Below are 22,926 nucleotides of genomic sequence, written 5' to 3'. Positions count from 1 at the left end.
TGGTGGGAACTGTCCATGGCTCCCGGGGCCTGGCTAGATGACTGAGCTGCCTCAGACCTGACCGGACTTTCTGATCTGATCCCTCACTTGTTGCACTTCCTTTGCGTTCTGATGGTGAAGCATGTTCTCCGCCAGTTACATTTGGGGAGTCCAGCCTTGCATTCAGCAATTTTGTGATCTTGGCAGGATCAAAATAGTCTTTAATAGGATATAAAGAAGAAAAAACAAATTAAGAAAAAAATTAATGAATACAAAAAATAGAATAAGAAAAAACACTTTTTTGACGGAACACCATTCTGCGATCCGCACCTCAAATCTAGACAGACCGGTGGCGACACACTTCAAAGAACACAAACATCCCTTAAATTAATTCAGCTATTGTGGAATCGAGAAGGTCCAAACCTCCAGGTGACTTAAAGTCTGCCCTAACCCAAGCGGGAGGCCTTTTGGATTTCAGAACTCAACACACTTTCCCCAACAGGTCTTAATGAAGATTTCGACCTCAGCGTCTTCCTCTAGTCCTCTCTGGCAATATAGCCTATCCTATTAAGTTTTTACTGAGAAATACAATTTTTGTAAACTTGCTAAATAATTAATGAAAATGTACAGATACATATTTATTCTGCAGAGGATATTTATTGTAACAATATATCATCACAAATATTGGCATTGATTGCTATGAAATATTGAAATGTTATATTCATATGTCAAATGTTAATCATGTTCTCAAATGTCAAGTATTAATCATGTATCTAACCCCCCCCCCCCCCCCCTTCCAACACTCACCCCACTTCATTCAAAATGCCATACCGTTTGCAAAATGTGCAATATGAAAATAAAATCAGGATTTTTTGGTCTATAACCTGAATATTTTATTTTCGTATCGTTATCAATATTACTGTACAGAAATCATCACTAATCATCAGCCTTAACTAACAAGCTACTGTTGTCTAAAGAAAACATCAAGCTTTCATTTACCTGCTTCCACAGTAAATACTCACCAGTATTCCACAATAAATTCACCTGCTGCTGCTCTCACCACAGCACTTATGGTATCTGACTTGTGAATGCCAACTAAAACATTTCCCACAAACACTGCAACTGAGCGGTTTCTCTCCTGTGTGAATTCTCATGTGTACACTTAATGCTCCATTCTGGCTGAATATTTTACCACAAACTGAGCAACTTAAATGTTTTTTCCTTGTATGATTTCTCATGTGACAACTTAACGCTCCACTCTGGCTGAATGATTTACCACAAACTGAGCAACCAAATGGTTTCTCCCCCGTGTGGATTCTCATGTGTCTCTTCAAATCTCCTTTATAAGCAAAATTTTTACGACAAACACTGCAACTGTATGGTTTTTCTCCTGTGTGGACTCTCATGTGTATCCTCAAGTTTCCTTTTTTACGACAACTTTTACCACAGACTGAGCAACTAAAGAGTGTCTCCCCAACAGAAGATGTTTTATGACTTACAAGGACTTTTGTTTTTTTCAGTGAGTCTAAACCTGACTGAGGTTCTCTAGTCTCCTTCCAATCATTACTATCTTCAGTCTCAGGTTCAGAACAGTGTGAAGAGAGGAGCTGGCCATCACTAGTTGGTTGTAAATGACTAGCTGGATCTAAGTTCCTGGCTGGTTCTGATACTCCACAGTCCTCTCCATCAGCTTCTGTTTTCATCTGTTCAGTTGAGCTGCTGGCTAGAGGCTCTGCCTCTCTGTTCTCCTCAGTTTGGCTTTGATGAAGCTGTGAGGACTGAGGTTTCTCTTCATCATCTTCACTCTTCACAGGGACAGGAGTGAACGGGAACTCGGTGATATCGGCCTCCTCCGGCCCTTGAAGCTGCTCTCCCTCCTGACTGGTCCAGAGTTCCTCCTGTTCCTCTTTAATGTGTGGGGGCTCTGGGTCCTCCTGGTCCAGACTGGAGCTCCAGTCCTGCTGCTCAGGGGGAACCTCTTCTTCACTGACCAGCAGCTGCTGGACGTCTGGAGGGAAGACTGAAATACACACATACATACATTAAGGAAAATTGTGACGGGTGTTCGAGTAAACCAGCACTCGTTAAACAAACCATAAGTGATTACAAAAAAAAACTGAATCATCAAATTATGGAGCTATAGCTAATTTGAAAACCCAAAGTCAGTTTTCAAATTAAATCCTTATGTTACGACTACAAATAACTATGGACACCCTCAGTTCTCATATTTTATCTGCGTTCATACGTTTACAGATTATTTTTTACCTTCAGACTTGGGCTGTTTGTATCCTCACTAGTAAAACACAATTTGTATATAGACATCGTTTTCCTGAATCTGACCTGGAAGTAATGTGTTTTTTAATGTGGTTTTTGCCTTGACATTTTCAAAACAAAAGTTCTGCTTTAACCGAGGCAGTGTCATTTCTACACCAGAAGATAGCAGTAGGCTACAACTTTGTCCCATTCATTTTTATTATTATTATTATTTACACAATTTGTTTTAGTTGGCTTGTTATTTTGGTTTTCTGATAGGAGAGATCAGGCCTAAGGTAGCAGGCTTGGGCGCTATCACGGTATTACGGTATACCAGGGTATTTAGAAATCCAGACGGTATGATTTTCAGTACCGTCAAAAATACAGACGCTCCTCTTTCTATTCTCATAGATCGTCTCGAGAACAGGGTTGGTCTCTCCGAATGTGTCCTAAACTGGTTCAGAACTTACATTACAGGGAGAAAATTTTTCATCTGTCTTGGAGATCATGTGTCAGAGAAACATGATCTAACTTCTGGTGTTGCACAAGGAAGCTGTCTTGGTCCCCTGCTTTTCTCACTGTACATGCTTCCATTAGGTGATATTATCAGAGAACATAATGTCAATTTCCATAGCTATGCTGATGATACACAACTATACATTTCTGTAGAGCCAAATCATGCAGATGCCTTAACCTCCCTCACTACTTGTCTATTGGCTATCAATGATTGGATGAACACAAATTTCTTAAAACTGAATGAAGATAAGACAGAAATACTTTTGGTCGGCCCCAAAGCCAAAAGAGAAGAACTCTCCACAAGACTTGGGAACCTGAATCCCTCGATCAAATCAGAATTAACAAGCCTGGGTGTTATCTTAGATTCTGATCTAAGTTTTAATTCCCATATAAACAAGGTGACCAGAACAGCATTCTTTCATCTTAGAAATATTGCCAAGGTGCGGCCCTTCCTAACCCAGAAAGATGCTGAAAAGCTAACTCACGCGTTTGTTACAAGTAGACTGGACTACTGCAACGCCCTTTTTACCGGCCTCCCAAAAAAGTCTATTGAGAGGCTTCAGCTTATCCAGAACTCTGCAGCTAGACTTTTAACAAAAACAAGGAAGCGAGAGCATATCACTCCGGTTCTAGCTACATTGCACTGGCTCCCAGTGTCCTTTAGAATTGATTTTAAAGTTCTTTTACTTGTATACAAAGCTCTCAATGGCTTAGGACCGGCCTACATTACAGAATCCCTGCTGTTCTACATTCCATCAAGAGCCCTCAGGTCTTCTACTGCTGGTTTTTTAGAAGTACAAAACCCCACTCAAAAGAAGATTGGGGATGCAGCCTTTTTTAACTATGCTCCTAAACTGTGGAACACCCTCCCAAAGAATATTAGAGAGGCGGGCTCTGTAAGCATTTTCAAACGACTGCTAAAAACTTATCTTTTCAGCTTAGCTTTTAAGTAGCCTTCATTTTAACTGTTTCTGTTCAGGATCCCAACAGAGCTGACACAGGCAAGTACAAATTTTCATTGGTCTTGTCCGGGTAATGCTTACTTGCACAAGTGAACACTATATGTGGGGGGGACAGAGCTTTACCCTGTATGATTCTCATCCATCTGTGGATGGTGAAGTTTTTGACCAAGAGGAGAATCTATGATTCTCGTCTCCCTGAGGCAGTGAGATCTGATGTAAATATCGGATCAAGAGTAGAATCAGGAAGGACAGGGGAAAAGTAAATTAAAGAAAAGCATATGGGTTCACTCACAATGTGCATCTAAAAGTGGGAGTATTTGTTGTGTTCTTCTATCTTTCTATTTTACTTGATTTGATTCTTTTTATGCAATGCATCTTGCTTGTTCTTTTATATGAATTTTATCTTTTTAATCTGTCTTTTATCTGCCTTTTATTGATGTAAAGCACTTTGAGCTGCATGTTGTGTATGAAAGGTGCTATACAAATAAAGGTTATTATTATTATTATTATTAAACTGATACGGAGATGCTGTATTGAGGTGATGTATTGTAGTGCACAGCACGCGCCAGCAGAGGTCAGTCTCTACTGGTGGAACAGGCAGCTGAGCTGAGAAAGATGGCGACTGCGAGTGGTGGGGATACAGGACTAGTAAAAAAGAAAAATGCCTCTGCCCCTGTTTGGGACTATTTTGGGTTTAGTCCCGATGAAAAAGGTGAGCCAGCCAACACGGACGAAGCGGTTGCGACAAGACCCGCCGCAGAGCTGGTTGTATGCAGGAGGACGCCATCGAAACGGAGGCAAACCCGCTTCAGTGGTGGAAATTACATGAAACGCGCTTGCCGTTGTTGTCCAGGGTGGCCCGCAAATACCTCTGGCCCGCAAATACCTCTGCGTATGTGCTTCACGTGCAGCGTCTGAGCGAATATTCAGCACAGCAGGGAACACGGTCACCCCACAACGCTCCCAACTGAAGCCAGACAAAGTAAATACGCTTGTCTTCTTGGCAAAGAACCTAGATGATTGAGGTCCGCGTTAGATGCGCCAAACCAAATGATGTGCCATTGATTTGCTTTTTCCTATTAGGCTACAAACCAGCCATAGCCCTACTTGTAGGCTATGGATTTAATTTTTAATTAAGTTATTCGGCCTTTTTATTTGTAAGGCCCTATTTTTCTATCTTTTTTGTTCAGCCAAAATAGTCGCAAGTGTTATTAGTAGGCCTGGGCTTAGCCTAAATTATTTTTATTCGATTTGCCATTTGTACTTTTTTTCCCTTATTAATAGGCAAGCATGGAGCTATATCCAATCAGCCAATAGGCCTATTAGAACCGCCACGGGGTCTTTTTTTTTTTACCCCCTGCCGCAAAAGCGGCAGGGGGTAAAAAAAAAAAAAGTAAGACTTGACAAAATAACTATTTAAAATTCAGCTTATGGGGTTTATTAATTTTACAACTGCTTTATTTCATTACAGATCGAAAAGGGCGCATTTTAAAATACATTTTAAAATTTTAAATTCATCAATAAACTGTAGGTTACAACAAACAACAAAATAATTAACACATTTAAACAATTTAATTATTGTAGAAGAAGAACATTAAGTAAAAGTTAAAAACGAATTTTGGATAATAACGTGTTTTAGTTATGCTACTGGGAATAAAGAAACGGAGCGCCCGCTCACTCTCTCTCTCTTTAACTGAACATGTTACAGGTTTGTCCATAACGGATCCATTCGTTTAATTTTCATTCTCCATTGAGAACATTTGTGAACATTGTGCATGTGAATAAAGTTATCAAACATAGAAGTTGTAACTGTTTTTTATTGATGGAAAATAAAAATATAAAATGAAATGAATTTATTACAACAGGGAACTTAGCCAACAGAAGAATTACACAATTCATATAGCCTAACTTGGGCATGGTATTCAGGGGCCTGACTCGCAAAGCAAATTCAATGTAGTCAGAGTATCTTTGCGTTAACTGGCTTCACAAAACCAAAACCAAACAATGGCAATCCTTACTAACCGGTGCAGCACTTTCTATTGACCACTCTAAAGCATTTGATACTGTTGATCATTCCTTGCTTTTGACCCTAATACATGTAACTGGTTTGAGAACTATTTACCTAATAAACCACAGTCTGTTTTCCTGGAGAATGTCCATTCTAAATATCTGCCTATTACAAATGGTGTTCCACAGGGTTCAATATTGGGTCTAGTCCTGTTCACAATTTATATTAACGACTGTCATGTTCATTTATATGCTGATGACACTATTCTACATTGTTTTGCCAATTCTGTTTATTTAGACGTTGAGTATCAGCAATGTTCAATTATATTTTGCACGATGCTCTCATGAATCTGAAACTAGTCCTGAATGCTAACAAGATAAAATATGTTGTTTTCAAGAGCCAGAGTTACCGCCTACAATACTCTGCATATCTTGTCTGTGAATGGAACTGTGATTGAGAGAGTCTCAGAATATAAATAATATATAATACCTTGGCATTTGGCTTGATGACAACGTTACCTTTAAATTTCACATTGACAATCTTGACAGTAAACTTAAGACAAAAAACGTGTCTACTTTCACAGAAACAGAACTAACTTTCCCATGCGCCGTAGAAAGAGGATCATTGAGGCAGTATTCATGTCAGTATTGGATTATGGTGATGTAATCTACAGGCATGCGGCTGCTTCCACTCTCAAACCCTTGGACTCAGTATATCACTCTGCCCTCAGATGGCATCTGTTTATTTATAAAGCTCTTACTGGTGATTTGCCATCTTACATCACCTCTATGTTGAATTGGTCATCTGGTCCCTATCTGACTCGATCGAGCAATTGGCTTGTGCTTCAAGTCCCTCGGGTCAGGACTGAACTGGGAAAGACTGCTTTTAGCTACTGCGCACCAGTCACTTGGAATACATCACCACACTCTGAAAATCAATAATCTGGTTTCATTTGGACAATTTAAAAACATGATCAAAAAACCTGTTTCTCCTTGAAATTGTTTTAATTAATTTTATTGTCAATTTCTTTGCTCTTACATTTCTACATATTCTTCTTATTCGTATTTCTCTTTTTATCTGAACTTAGATGTATATATATTTATTTATTTTTATTTGTAATTTATTTGATGTGCTCAGCATTGTAAATTAGGTTTCCCCCTCAATGTTCACATAGACTAAATAAAGGTTTGGTATATAACAGAGTATCAAAATCCAGAAATTTTACTGTAGCATTAATTATGAGCCCCTGAACATGGTATACGGGACTATATGTCAACCGAGGATTAGCAAAGTGTGAATGCACTTTCTGCCTATTTGCTATGACCCTACCGAAGTATCAAAATCCTTAATTATGAGGAATTTAGATTTTTTTTGGACCTCCTGAACATGACGTGAAACTACAGAACAAGGTGATTGCGCTTTCCGCTTAGCCGCAAAAAAGTGCAATCACACTTGACCACAGTCTCACGTCATGTTCAGGGGTCATAAAGCAACAATGCTACAGTAAAATTTATCATAGTTCTGGATTTTGATACTCTGTTACATTGTCTGTAATGCCTCAGTGTCAGATTCAAATCAAGCGGTAGGGCCATAGCAAATAGGCGGGAATTGCGACTACAACTATGCCCAACACTTAGCCAACGTTTTAATAAGTTGTCAATTAAACTATGAAAAACTGTTTGGGTCAACACCTAAACATAATTATTAAAAAGTCGAGGTCCTGTCTGGTAGAGAACATTTGTATTTTTCCAATTAACTAATAAGGCAAAGAACACTCTAAATACAGAGGAAACCTTCCGAATCGTTCCCGACAGCCGACGAAGTAGCTTCGAATAAGCAGCCAACTTTAGCGTCGTCCTGCTTTGCAGTTACAACAGAAATATGATAAAATGTGTATGAGTAATGTGAAAATAACATTTAAATGTCACCAACCTGCTCTGTGTAACCGCACTTCAGGATTTAAAACAGCGTCCAGTAGCTTTCGTTGTCGGTCGTTCTGCTCTTTTGAACGAGAAACTTCCTCCTCGTACTCTGCTATCGTTCTTTCAAACAGCCCAAATATCTCTTCAACAGCCGCAGTTAGTCGCTGCTTCACCGACGCTCTCAGCTTCTGGACTTTAGACATTATACAATAACGCTGCTTACTGAGTCAAAACACAACCTGGTCGATATCAAACGGTCTCTTTAGCTAGCTAGCGTTGTGTTGCTAAGCTCCGTCCCTGTCTGTCTGTTAGCAGCTAGCTAGCTATGCTAACTTAAAAAGCTTTGTAGGCTACCGGGAGAAGAGTCTGAGGTAAAACCTTAAGAAAGAAGAGCGAAGGGCGCGAGCTCCATTCAGATAGAGTTATCCATACACACACAGTCTTCTGCTGCTTCATTAAACATGGAAACTACACTTTAGAAAGTAATCCTCCGCTTCACGAAAGTTGACAGACACCGGCCGCCATCTTGCGTGAGGCCACAAAGCTTCTTCTTCTTCTTCTTATTGAAGTAGCGGCAGTTTAGATGCAGCTAGGCATAGCACCGCCCTCCACAGGATGATATAAACTCCAACATCATCAGTCTTGATTATACAGGCCGGCATGTAGAAAAAAGCTTTTATTGTAATTATTTGGTCTTTCTTTCCTGGGCCAAGCGAAGTAAGAAAAAGAAGAAACCCCAATATAGATCTAGTGAGGCCTTGTTTAGATTTCACACCATTTGTTGCAGAACTCCTCACTGCTGCGACCGGCTGGGAGCCTTTCAGACTCTGAGGCCTCCAGGGATTCGTTTGGCTCTTACAGACTCAGAGTTGAGCCATGACGTTTAGCCTTGCTGCCTTCAGTGAGAGGTGTTTCAACTTTTTTATAAAGTCTTCCTCAACCACACAAGGAATGTCTGGTAATTCAGCATGAGGAAAATGATCCTCTTCTGCAGAATAGGAGTCTGTACTTTAGTATCTGTAATGCCTTGAATCTCAGCAAAAGTAGCCATGATAAACCACTCAAAGCTCAGGGAATGGGGGCAGCAAACATGCACTAAAATCCACAAGTCCAGTAGGGGTGTTTGGGATCTTAACACAAAGGCACAAAAAGGGAAAACATTTATTTACATAATGCCCAACTAAAATGTGTCAAAGGTGCAGCGAACAGACTAAAGGTGGGAGAAGGTTTCTCTGGGAGAATGGATAGGGAAACAGTTCTGTCTTTGAGTAGGATGAACAGTCTGGTCTGTAAACCTGGGCTTGGCCCTCATGAACAAAGAATGTGACGATCAGGAAATTCATTCCCAATTTGCAGACACTGCTTTCTCTGTCAAACTAGAAGCGGATCCTACTAGGACACCCAAACAAGAGATGGACTCTTCTCTTACATTTCAGTCAGAATTTAAGTTTTAACAAAAGATCATCCTACTGTACCTGTAGTGTTTGCCTTACCTAAAGTACACATCTCTAGGTTGCCCAATTGTTGCCTCTAATGAAAGTCTATTGGAACCTCCATCTATCTTGACAGGTGCCTGCACCCCCTTGTGGTACAACTACACTCTTATTATTTACCTACAGTCTCATGGTGTATCCATGGGTTCTAGCTTTGGCCCTGATTTTGCCAACTGTTTATGGGCTATTGGGAATATAAGTTCCTCCTTAAACATAAAACCTTTCTCCAGTCATATTCTCATGTGCAAAAGATATATTGATGATTGTTTCCTTCTGTGGCGGGCTCCATTGGAGAAATTAGATGAAATCACTTTATACTTCAACATGAACCCCACAATAAGGTTTAATGTTGAACACGGTGATCATGAGATTCACTTTTTGGACACTAGGGTCTGCTTTCAGGACAGTCTGATCACCACCACCCTTTACACTAAACCCACTGATAAAAACAGCATTCTACATACTGCTAGATTTCATCCTACCTCCTTAAAGACGGGTCTGCCCTATTCTCAATTCTTGAGATTAAATCGTATGTGTGCTACAAGTGAAGATTGTGAAATACAGGCCCAGAAAATGTACTTAAACTTTAGGGAGAGAGTATATCCTACAACATGGCTTGACAAAGCCCCTAAAAAGGTCTGTGAGATGGATATGAATCCGTCCACAAACCAAAGATCTGAGAGAAAATATTCATGTGTGTCACTACTTATTCTCCCCTTAATGGTGAGATCAGGGACATCATTGAGAAACACTGGGATGTGTTGTGTTTGGATCCAATCTGTAGAAAACCTTTGTCTGACGGTCCTCTCTTCTCCTATTACAGGTCTAGAGATATAAGAGATTTCCTTGGACTAGCCATGTTGAGAACATCTGCTCATGTATTAATCAATGTTTGCACATTTTGTGTAAGTTAAGGCTTTATGGAGTAGACAGGAATGTTATGTTGCTATTTTACAGTGCATCAATTGAATCTATTCTCCGCCATGGTATCCTAATATGGTTTGGTAATCTGTCAGTAAAATAAAAAATCTTAAATTCTGAACCTCATCAGCAGAGCAGGAAAAATAATGGGTGTTCAGCCCCCATCTTTCTGCAGGACATGTTTGAGGACACAGTGGTTAGACAGGCTCAAAAAATTGTGGCTGACCCTAATCACGTTCTTCATAAAGACTACGAGTCGATGCCAGCGGGTAGAAGGTACAGATCTCCAAACTGTAGATTTAACAGATATAAATTTTCTCTGGTTCCACTGTTGATCAAGTTACTGAACAACAGGCCTAAACAGCCTAACAGGAGTTGACTCTCGGTCACAATGGTAGGCTAAATTGTATTGTTGAACTGAATAATATGTACCTACTGAATACCACTGTGACTTTCAAGGTTCAAGGTTCAAGGTTCAAGGTTATCTTTATTATCCCCAAGGGGCAATTTGTTGTACAGCCAGCAGTAACCACATAACCATCAGAAACAATAATAAATAGACAACAAATACAATATAAACATCACATTGAGTTATTTAAAAGGCCAATGGCAGCAGGGACAAATTAGTTCTTAAGTCTATTGGTCCTGCATCTTGGCAGATTGTATCTGCGGCCAGACGGAAGCAACTTGAACTCCTTGGACAGGGGGTGGCTAGGATCAGCCAGGATTGACTGGGCCTCCTTCAAAGTCCTAACCTTGTACAAATGAGGAAGGTCATTCAATGTAGTGCCTGCAATTTTGTTGCACACTTTGACGATACCCTGCAATCTGTTTCTATTTTTGAGGGTAAGTGACCCGTACCAGCTGACAAAGGAGAATGTGAGGACTGATTCAATAAAACAGGAATAAAACATTTTCATGAAGGTATTGTCAACATTAAAACTTCAAAGCTTATGATAAAAGTACATGCGCTGATGGGCTTTTCCACACACAGCATCCACATGAAGCTCGAAGGTCAGCTTGTCATCAATCACAGTGCCAAGATATTTGTACTGCTGCACAGTACAGCCTGATCATTAATCACCACAGGAGAGATGACCGTAGAATTCTTTCTAAAATCTATTGTCATCTCTTTGGTTTTGGAGACATTGATGTCCAAGAAGGACGACTTGCACCAGTCCGTGAATTCCGCCACTACAGGGCCATGATCAGGGTCATCACTGCTGTGTGATGTGTTCTTTCTGATGAATCAACAGCTTTATCACAACATACGACTCTGTCCGAAACAGAAGTTTTGTTTTGCACCCGCAATGATTGGGTCCACATGTACCGCAGCCTATTCCAACAAAAGAAAGTGATTGGAATGAGTGTTTACATGACACAATTTTATCCATTGACCAGATTATGAAAGGGTTAAACAGCCCTCTCAAACGGAATGAAATTTCATTCAGAATGGGCCAGTTTATTCTGATTGAGGTGGTTATACGAGACATTTTTATTCTGATTGGGCTACAATTCTTCTTTACCATTGCAAGGAAAACATTGCTAAAAAGATTTGTAGTAATGTCAAATAAATAATGGTAATGTTGTACAATCAAACTTTGTATTCATCTAACTTTTATCACATTGATTCATGGCTGAATCGAATCGCGAGCCCCACATCGTGAATCAAATTGAAACGTGAGACCACATCGTCCCATCACTAGTGTTAACAGTGGCATTTCAAATAATTGTGCATTTACAGTAATTCAGTTGCTTCATCTGCAGTGGTAAGTGGTAGCAGCCACAGTTAACACTACTAGCTAAGTAGCTAGCTTACATTAGTTCCCTTACTATGCAGTGTAATAACAGGAGCTTTGTTTAGCTAGACAGCAAAATATTCAATCACTATATTTAGTCAAATTTTCAATGTGACAGTTGGATTGTCGAAGTTACACTGTGATGAAAATTTCTATATTTTTGTTTTCAAGATTGGTCACTAAAACTCACCATATTCAGTCCTATTTATAATTTGTAGCATAGTTTCATACAGCATCGAGTTGGTATTACAATCGCACTTCTTTAAAGAAGTGGCAGTATTGGCCAAGAGAAGTGACATTAAAGTTCTGTGTCTACAGTTCTTCAACCAAGAGGACAGCAGGCAGCTGCTGTTCCTGTTTCTTGGTTCCATATCTTCAGTTTGGTCACTAAAACTCACCACATTTAGCCCTAATTCTAATTCATAGCACACATAAGTTTGATAGAGCATAGAATTTGGTATTATAATGACAAAAAGTGCCAGTATTGATCAATAGAAGTGACATCACTGTTCCGAAGCCACTGCAGTGTTGAAAGTCCTCATTTTAAGCTCATGTCCACACAAGAGGAGAGAGCCACATTCACTTTTGTATTTATTACATTTTATTTTTATATTTATGTGCTGTATCTTATAACAGGTAACAAAAATAAAGTGCTTTAAATAAAGTTTTTTCTTTACTCAGTCTTTATTGCTTGATGGTGGGTAGGAATGGTAACAGTGAAATAAAACTCATATGTTGAACCTGAATTTGAGCCAAAGAGCAGCAACAGTAATTCTCTCTCTCACATTAGCCAACATTAACACAAGATGTGTATGAGCAGTATTCAGATCTGGCTGCATCCCGAACCACATCACTGACTAGAAGGGTTTGGGTTTCCTCCTGAATGATGGACTATCATGACTAGTTTATTGTTCTGTTACTGCTGAACAGTTCAGCTCAACCAGCAGCTTCACCTGCTGCTGCTCTCACCACAACACTTATGGTTTCTGACATGTGACGGTTGACGAAAACTTCTCCCACAAACACTGCAACTGTATGGTTTCTCTCCCGTGTGGATCAACATGTGTCTCTTCAAACGTGCTTTATCACCAAAACTTCTCCCACAGGACGAGCAACTAAAGGGTTTCTCTCCAGTATGAACTCTCATATGTTTTGCCCGTGTTGATCTGTGGTTAAATTTTTCTTTACAAACTGAACAGCTGAAAGGTTTTTCCCCTGTATGAATTATCATGTGTGAACGCAATGTTTCACTCTGACTGAATATTTTACCACAAACTGAACAACTAAATGGTTTCTCTCCTGTGTGAACTCTCTTGTGTCTCTTCAAGTTTCCTTTATAACCAAAACTTTTACCACAAACACTGCAACTGTATGTTTTTTTTCCTGTGTGGCCTCTCATGTGTTTCTGCATATGACTCTTCTGAACAAATATTTTACCACAGGCTGAACAACTAAAATGTTCCTCCCCAATAGAAGATGTTTTATGATTTATAAGGACTTCATTGTTTTTCATTGGGTCTAAACCTGACTGAGGTTCTCTAGTCTCCTTCCAATCACCATCACTGTCTTCAGTCTCAGGTTCAGAAGAGTCTGAAGTCTTGCCATCACTAGTTGGTTGTAAATGACTAGCTGGATCTAAGTTCCTGGCTGGTTCTGATACTCCACAGTCCTCTTCATCAGCTTCTGTTTTCATCTGTTCAGTTGAGCTGCTGGCTAGAGGCTCTGCCTCTCTGTTCTCCTCAGTTTGGCTTTGATGAAGCTGTGAGGACTGAGGTTTCTCTTCATCATCTTCACTCTTCACAGGGACAGGAGTGAACGGGAACTCGGTGATATCGGCCTCCTCCGGCCCTTGAGGCTGCTCTCCCTCCTGACTGGTCCAGAGTTCCTCCTGTTCCTCTTTAATGTGTGGGGGCTCTGGGTCCTCCTGCTCCAGACTGGGGCTCCAGTCCTGCTGCTCAGGGGGAACCTCTTCTTTACAGACCAACAGCTGTGGAACATCTAACAGGAAGGACATAAAATAAAAGGACCAGTTAACTGAAGGTGCTACTTTTACATTCTATAATAAAGCAGAGGAGGGGGACCGATCACCCATTTCACAATACTTTATAATCGTACCTTCAAAATAGCAAGTTGGACAACTGAGACACAATTCACCTTCTTCTGCTTTGCCACTAGTTATCGAACTGTTAACAATTAGTTTCTCTACAGTGTACCAACTCTGTACGATAAAACCTCCCTCAGCTAATATTCCTCAGGATATGCTTCCTAGTCCAGGGATTTTAAAATATTTTCATGACAAGAACCCCCAAACACACAGATGAACAGATACATTCTCATATTCTGTTGATTGATGAATGAAATAGTAGCAAATTTATACCATCCTTGATTCTCTGGGCCCCCCTTAAGAACTCCTCCAGAACTCCACATGGTTCCAGCACCCCACTTTGAAAACCACTGCATCTATATTGACTTCTACCGTTTGAAAACACGCATCCATTCACATACTTCCCGTCCGTCATTGTGGTGAGTGCCCGCACCACAATATTTATTAAAGCAAGTTCAAAACTTTCCCACATCTCCCCTACAGTTACACTAATCCTGGATAAGAAAACACTCCCTGCAGTTGCAGTTGTTAATCGGCAATATCTTATTGATACTTATCTCAAACAAGGAAGTGTCCCGCTGTCAACCAATAATAATAAATGTTGTTCCCACCATGTGCATGCATGCATGGTATTGGGACATACCATGGTCTATTTTGTTGTACTTTTTCTTAAGGTTATGCCTTATATTACGCTTAAACTCTTATGTTTATTTATAATTGTTGTTATAAAAGTATTAGTTTCTATTGATTTACCCTTGAGTTTGGTAACAATTATTTGGAGTTAATTGATATATTTGGTGCTTCTGGTGTGGCTTACTGTTGATAAGTCCCCGTTTCCAGGGCTTGGGACTGTCTGTTGCTGGGGTGAGTTTGGATGTAAAACAGACCAGTAGATTGGCATTGTAAATATCTTGTAAATATTTTTTTTTGCAAATAATTATTATGAATAATTTTCACCACCCAGCAGAAAAGGGATGATGCCCTTTGTGAGGAGTTGCATGGGCTACGCAATGTTCTGGTACAGACCACCGCTCAGGCAGCAGCAGCAGATACCTCCATCAGATCCAGCGTGAAGGGAGTCTGAGGTTTGACCTTCCTATTCCAGGACCTCGAGTTCGGCAACAAGTCAACACCTCCAGTAGAGGGCGGACTCCACGTTCCTCTACAAGTGAAGCCCGTGGCCAGTCCCATGGGTCCAACCAACCACCAGTTCTGTGTAAGGAGCCAAAGATGCCAGCATACCAGTCACATTGAAAATTACCTCCTGTGTTTTGAGCACATGGCAAGAACATGGCAGCGGCCAGAGGAGGAATGGGCCTGTCGGCTGGTTCCCCTGCTGGCTGGAAAAGCGCTGGAAGCTTACACAGCCATGGATGAGGCGAGGTCCAATTACTATCCTGACCTGAAGGAGGCACTGTTTGCCAAATTTGACATCTTGCCAGAGACTTACTGTCAACGTTTCTGGACCAGCTCAACCCCACCTGGGGAAATGCTAACGGAGACAGGGTGAGACAGCATGAGCCAAAGGATGGACTCAAAGTCTCTGTGTGCCCCATGAAGAAACCAAATCTGTCGGGGCTTTGTTATGTGCCAAGGGAGGGGAATCAAGGTGACTGCAAGGACAGTGAGGATCAAGAGAGGGAGGAAGACTCCTCGTTAATTTCTGTAAAAGTTCATCGGAAACCTGCTACTGCTCTCCTGGTAGCTCCATGTCTCTCATAAAAAAATGTCAGACCCCAAGTTCTATTGATTACAACCAGCAGACCGTGGTGCAGCGTGTGCATGGGGACTGAAACGGTTCCCGAAAAAAAAAACAGAACCGTTCGGCACCCACGGTTTGGGCCTCGAGGCGTGCCGCGGTTCATTCGGTTCTGTACTGCCCCCAACTCCCCACATGGGTCCGATCTCCCCGGAGAGTATCTGTTCTATCATTTTAGCCAATAACTTAATAGCTTATTACTTTGTTTATTGTTTACCTCTTGACAGTATAGATGATCCAACTGTCAACTCAATTCACGTGGAGAGCGCCACCCAAAACGTTGCAACTCGTCAAATGAATACCAACCAATCAAGTAACTTATTTCTTCTCACAAAGCAGTTTTACAGCTGTAGTTTGTATTACAACGATCCCAATTGACGTTTTTATTTTTGTTGTTCTCCATTTCCATTGTCTTACCCTTATAACGAATTTTAGACTTTTATATTGAAGGCCACATCGCTTGACTTTAGTCTGACTAACTGTCTGACTTGCCGCGGCTGTGGGAAGCTAGCTGTTAGCTTAGCATTAGCTAGTAGCTAATGCTGCGGGAGGCCCGAGAGTCTGCAGGTTTTCATTCAAATCAATCGATACAGCAGCTGCTTCCAACCAGAGAGGAGGAAGTGATCAGAGAAATCAGCCGCTGTATCGATCTGAAAACCTGCAGGCTGTTGGGCCTTAAAGTCACGTGGTTCAGAGCCGCTGGAACGCTGTTCAGTCAGCTGGTTTAAAGGCAGCAGCTTGTAAAACAATGTAAAAGCGGTGATCTGTCACTTTACTGAGATCAGTGCAGTAAGTATAATGTAGAAAAACCTACAAACCTGCTTTGTTGATCTGGATCTCAGGCTTCAGAACATCTTCCAGCAGCCTGCGTTGGCGATCAATCTCTTCTTCGTACTCTGCTATCGTTCTTTCAAACAGCCCAAATATCTCTTCAACAGCCGCAGTTAGTCGCTGCTTCACCGACGCCCTCAGCTGCTGGACTTTAGACATTTTCCCAATGGACACAGAAGTCCCTCCTGTGACACTTGTTTGCACCAGTGTCAAGCTAGTTAGAATTAAATATAGGACGTCCTTCCGCTCACGACCTTCAAAATAAAACCCTGATTGACGAAGTGGTGAACAGGCTGTTATGAAATGTGCCTGTATGTCCATTGACGGACAAGTGTGATTGGAGTTTTGCTCATTTCCTGCATTCCCTCACTGTTTTACATCACTGTAAAGTGTTTTCCAGTGCTTTTATCACATTTTGCTATTTCTCCCTCGTCTTAGTTGTTTTAAAAGTAAATATTTTGAAATAATCACTGTTTAAATATGAATGTATCCCCAGTAAAAGGGGGGCGCTGATTTTAAGTCATAATTGTGTAAAATCAATCTTTAATTCCACTTAATTTTACAGACTAGGGGAACTAGGGTTGGTGCATTATCACCACCCACAGTCACTGCTCAAACGAAACTGTGATAGAAACAAGTGGACCACTGGGCACCAGCCAGTGATATTTAGCAGGTTCATTTTGTTTTAACATGAGGGTAAGCCTGGATGACAATTGAAAAGTCCTGTACGCTAAGTAGCACCTCACAATAAATGTGTTTGAATTTTCATTAATACATTGATACAAGCGGGTTAAGTACCCAGACCTTCACGTTAGGGATAGTTCACCCAAAAATTAAAATTCGGTCATTATTGTTATGTTAGGATGGCAAGAAAGGAGTGTAGAAGTGAGAGCTCAGGACGACACGTCTTGTGTTCAACTCGGTAACCTTTATTTTTAACCCCAACCCTATTACAGGATACTATCTGTATCTGTCCACCAGGTGGCAGTGATGTACCACAACACAACTCTGATAACACTACATCCCCCTTTTTGTGTGCTGTACTGTACTGTACAGTCAAATAACTATCTTTAGGAAGATGTTTGTTTTAATTAACACCCTTATAATTTCTTTCCATTCCTTTTTGTTTGATTATCAGTCTTTTATAATAGTCCTTTGTGCTATTACCTTGTTTCAACTTAAACAAACAATATAGCATTTTCAACAGAAAAATACTTTCTTTAGATTTGTGCTATTCAGCCGAATAGTATTGTAACTCAACTTTTTATGAACTATGTTCAGCTAAACTAGTATCCAATATCAAAGTCCTTCAGGTACCTCGGAGGGTTTCTCTCTCTTGCTGGGTAGCGTCTCTCAGCCTGACGACTCTGTGGCTGAGAATGACTCTGCCCTGCTGGATGGTGACCAACTGTGCTGTCTGGATGAGTTAGGTCTGGTAGGACTACTGGTGTGGCTGTAGGCTCTTGTGTGGTGACAAGGTGGCTGCGATTCCGACGCGGGTTTCCCCTCGGTGTCTCAACAATGTAAGACCTTGGCGCGTCTGCCCTTGCCCTCACTGTCCCCTTTTCTTTTGTGTCAGTGACCCAAACATGATCACCCAGTGTCAGTCCTGGCAGGTCATGAGCTCTGTGTCTTCTGTTGAAGTTTTCCACTATTTCTGTCTGTTGTTTTGTTCCGCCTCCTTCAGTTTGGAGATGTCAGGCCATCCTGGATCGAGGGAAGATGGTATGACAGGAACAGTAGTTCTGATGCGTCTGTCCATCAGCAGTTCTGTGGGACTGTGCCCGTTGGCTAGGGGTGTGGCACGGTAAGCCATCAGAGCCAAGTATGGGTCTTTTCCTTTCTGCAGGAGACTTTTTACTGTCCTCACCGCACGCTCTGCCTCTCCATTACTTTGGGGGAAGTGGGGACTGGACATGGTGTGAGTGAATCCCCATGTTGCAGCAAACTGTCTGAAACAATCTGCAGAGAACTGAGGACCGTTATCGGTTCTGACTTCAGATGGTACGCCATGTCTGGCAAAGATGGATTTGAAGTGTTCGATTACTGCTGCCGCTGTAGTTGAGGTGAGTTTAGCTATCTCCAGAAAGCGGGAGAAGTAGTCTACTACTACCAAATACTGGCTGCCGTTCCAGTCAAACAGATCAGCACCGACCATAGACCATGGCCTGTCTGGAAACTCAGTTGGCAGTAGTGTCTCTTTGAAGTTGACTCTCTCCTTCGCACAGGTGTCACAATTCTCCACCAACCTCTGAAGCTGCATGCTCAATCCTGGCCACCAGACAGATTGTTTGGCTCGCTCCCAGCACTTTGCTATGCCCTGGTGTCCTACATGCAGTTTCTGTAGTATATCTGTTTGTAGTGACTTCGGTATCACCAGTCTACTCCATTTTCCAGGATGGAAAATGGAGAAAATGAGCAAAAACTCAAATCACGCTGGAATTGTCCTTTAATATGTTATAATGTCATCTCACAAAAACAGCAATTTCATTTTAACCTACTCCAGATTACTCCTTAAATTCATTCTTTATTTTCAATTCTGTACTTTGAATTACTAAAAATGTTATGAACTAATTGTTAAATTTCTCCACCACTTACAGAAATTACCCTGAAAACCTGTAAACTTCAGATTAGGAGGCCAGTGAATGGTGCTGCTTGTCTGATGGTCTTGTAGATTCATAACTGGGTAGACCAGGGATAAGCAATCAAGTGCAATACTGTAGGATTCATTGTCAATCTATGGTAGAGGATTGGGGCCACGTGAAAAATGTATTTGAGTTCTGACATTAATCACAGAATTCTGAGATTAAACTCAGAATTTGAATTCTTGGTTTAATTCTGAGTTTATGTTGACTTTAAAAAGTCCGGATTCTTATTAATCTCAGAATTAAAATTTTTTTTTCCACGTGGCCCTAATCCTCCTCTGCATCAACTTCTCTAAATAACAAACTGAAATGGAATAATCCCATAATTATTATCCCACCCCCATTCCCTGATTCATTTTCTCCATTATTAGTCAGTCTCCTCTCACACTGAACTAGCCTCGATGAAAAATGGTAGAAAAGTTTCAGCTTTCTCCATGTGGAAATATTCCCACAACTTTTTATTGAGCAAAGAACATCTCAACAAGAACATTGTCACGTTGTAAATTGTGCGCACAGTTGAACAAAAGGTTTTTTCCACTGCAAATAACATCAAATCTCCTGAAGCAGCTGAAGTGTCTGTTCACCTCACATCGGAAGAAACAAAAGAACAGGATGTCATGTCATCACGTGTTTAACTTGTTGGAACGCCCGCATCCAAAATTATTTATAATTGTGAAATTAAAATCAACCATAAACAAACTGCATCAGATACTGCTGAGTTTGTACGCAGACTTTATTTTTCTTAGCGGTGACACACTTACACAATTTGTGATGCCACATGGGAAATATCAGAGTGTGAATAAAATTCCTAGATATCCTACTTGTAATCACCATTCGGAGGCTGACGTGAACAGTTTTTCCCCAACTGGCAGGTCGTATTTATGGTAAGTCCGAACTCGACTTTGACTTCCAATGGAATGCAGCATTAGACATGTGACAGCTGATTAAATCTTTTCCCCAAAACACGGAAACTGTACGGTTTCTCCTATGTGGAGTCTGGTGTGTTTGTTCAGATTTCCTTTTTCATTAAAACGTTTGCCACAAACTAAGCAACTATATGGTTTCTCCCCTGTATGGACTCTTGCGTGTTTCTTCAAATTACCCTTGTGATGAAATACTTTACCACAAACTGAGCAACTAAAGGGTTTCTCTCCTGTGTGGAGTTTCATGTGCGCTTGCAAATGTGCCTTTTGACCAAAACTTTTACCACAAACTGAGCAATTAAATGGTCGTTCTCCAGTGTGGCATCTCATGTGTGCATTCAGACTTGATTTACTAGCAAATCCTTTACCACAGTCTTTGCAATTATGGGGTCTCATATGATTTCTCATATGCGTTTCAAGATCCCCTGTCGAAGTAAACATTTCACCACAAACACCACAAGACCTGTGAGCCTCAAGGTGATGTTTCAGACTCTCTGTAGGTTCTAAATGTTTTCCACACAAACCACAATCACTGGAATGGACTTTAACATGTCTCATGAAAGACAACTTGGTCTGAAAATAATTTCCACACACCTTACAGCAAACATGGGATGAACTTTGGTTTGATGGCTTTAGTTCATAGGAACATTTCATTGATCTCTGCACTTCTACTTTCTGTTTTTTTGTTGATTTTAGTGTATTTAAACCTGACTGAGGTTCTCTAGTCTCCTTCCAATCACCATCACTGTCTTCAGTCTCAAGTTCAGAAGAGTCTGAAGTCTTGCCATCACTAGTTGGTTGTAAATGACTAGCTGGATCTAAGTTCCTGGCTGGTTCTGATACTCCACAGTCCTCTCCATCAGCTTCTGTTTTCATCTGTTCAGTTGAGCTGCTGGCTAGAGGCTCTGGCTCTCTGTTCTCCTCAGTTTGGCTTTGATGAAGCTGTGAGGACTGAGGTTTCTCTTCATCATCTTCACTCTTCACAGGGACAGGAGTGAACGGGAACTCTGTGATATCGGCCTCCTCCGGCCCTTGAAGCCGCTCTCCCTCCTGACTGGTCCAGAGTTCCTCCTGTTCCTCTTTAATGTGTGGGGGCTCTGGGTCCTCCTGGTCCAGACTGGGGCTCCAGTCCTGCTGCTCAGGGGGAACCTCTTCTTTACAGACCAACAGCTGTGGAACATCTAACAGGAAGGACATAAAATAAAAGGACCAGTTAACTGAAGGTGCTACTTTTACATTCTATAATAAAGCAGAGGAGGGGGACCGATCACCCATTTCACAATACTTTATAATCGTACCTTCAAAATAGCAAGTTGGACAACTGAGACACAATTCACCTTCTTCTGCTTTGCCACTAGTTATCGAACTGTTAACAATTAGTTTCTCTACAGTGTACCAACTCTGTACGATAAAACCTCCCTCAGCTAATATTCCTCAGGATATGCTTCCTAGTCCAGGGATTTTAAAATGTTTTCATGACAAGAACCCCCAAACACACAGATGAACAGATACATTCTCTTATTCTGTTGATTGATGAATGAAATAGTAGTAAATTTATACCATCCTTGATTCTCTGGGCCCCCCTTAAGAACTCCTCCAGAACTCCACATGGTTCCAGCACCCCACTTTGAAAACCACTGCATCTACATTGACTTCTACCATTTTAAAATTCTGGTCATTTGTCTCTGAAGAGTTACATGTCTGTGAAGGGAAGCCTTCACGGGCTTATAGCCCTGTCGGTATAGAGTAGGTGGGATAGACACACGCAAGCACATACATATGAACCCACAGTCATACTCACCTAGACACGCTCATCAATATGTGTTTAAACCCATCTACTATAGTCTGGCATGAGAAGCTGTTGGATGACTGTGCGTAATGCCAAGTGAGATGGGGATATTAATGGGGAAGTGTAACTTTATTTATTTAACATTTGTATTAGCCAATACATGTTCTCTACAATCTTGATTCTGTTGCTAACGTTAATTCATCAATTCATTCTGATCAGTGAAGTTAAATAAGTTATTGCTATGCTTTTGGGGGGGTGTTATTGGTTAGTCAGTAGTTGGTTAAATGTATGTCTTCCACTCTCCTATTAGGATGATATTTTGCACCTGTGGGGAACTGATAAATGCTGTCGGGGTGGTGGGGTGGAGGGTGTTCCTCTCTGATTCCTTGGACTGGAGAGGCGCGTCAGGGAGACTTCTCTATGAGGAGGGCTCCATAGTCCCGGCCTGCCTGTATTGATTGAGATGTTTTCGATAAAGTATACTTTTATAGCACGTCGCGGTCCGGAGTTCCCGTCTGAGAACAGGCGCCGTAGTCTGAATGTAACAATGTCACTGTTTGCGGACAGCGCTTGGTAAATGCACCATTCAACCAAGCACCACAGGACAATATAATCCCTTTACTGTTTGTTTTACAGCTATAGTTTCAGTCCATATGTATTACAACGATCCCAGTTAACGTTTTGATTTTTGTTGTCCATTTCCCCTTTCTTACCCGTATGACAAATGGTACTTTTATTTTGAAGGCCACATCGCTTCACTTCCTGTCTCAGTCTCACTCTGTCTGACTTGCCGCGTCTGTGGGAAGCTAGCTGTTAGCTTAGCATTAGCTAGTCGCTGCGGTTCTCAACATGAGGCACGGAGGCCCGAGAGTCTGCAGGTTTTCATTCCAACCAATCGATACAGCAGCTTCCAACCAGAGAGGAGGAAGTGATCAGAGAAATCAGCCGCTGTATCGATCTGTTGGAGTGAAAACCTGCAGGCTGTTGGGCCTTAAAGTCACGTGGTTCAGAGCCGCCTATAG

At 41.2% G+C, this 22,926-nt stretch overlaps 1 protein-coding gene across 1 annotated transcript; it reads right to left on the bottom strand.

Moving 5' to 3' along the window:
- Positions 1-866: 866 nt before the first annotated feature.
- LOC144542863 (uncharacterized) lies at positions 867-13,867 on the bottom strand. Its single transcript, XM_078290213.1, has 3 exons — positions 13,575-13,867; positions 12,826-13,496; positions 867-1,378 (listed from the first exon to the last, which is right to left on the bottom strand). The coding sequence occupies exons 1-3, from the start codon at positions 13,865-13,867 to the stop codon at positions 1,020-1,022; spliced, it is 1,323 nt and encodes a 440-aa protein (XP_078146339.1). The 3' UTR covers positions 867-1,019.
- Positions 13,868-22,926: the final 9,059 nt, after the last annotated feature.

The sequence above is a fragment of the Centroberyx gerrardi genome, chromosome 19 (genome assembly GCF_048128805.1).
Source record: "Centroberyx gerrardi isolate f3 chromosome 19, fCenGer3.hap1.cur.20231027, whole genome shotgun sequence".
Classification (NCBI taxonomy): domain Eukaryota; kingdom Metazoa; phylum Chordata; class Actinopteri; order Beryciformes; family Berycidae; genus Centroberyx; species Centroberyx gerrardi.
The sequence above is the reverse complement of the archived record's forward strand: the minus strand, read 5'-3'. Positions and strand labels throughout refer to the sequence as shown.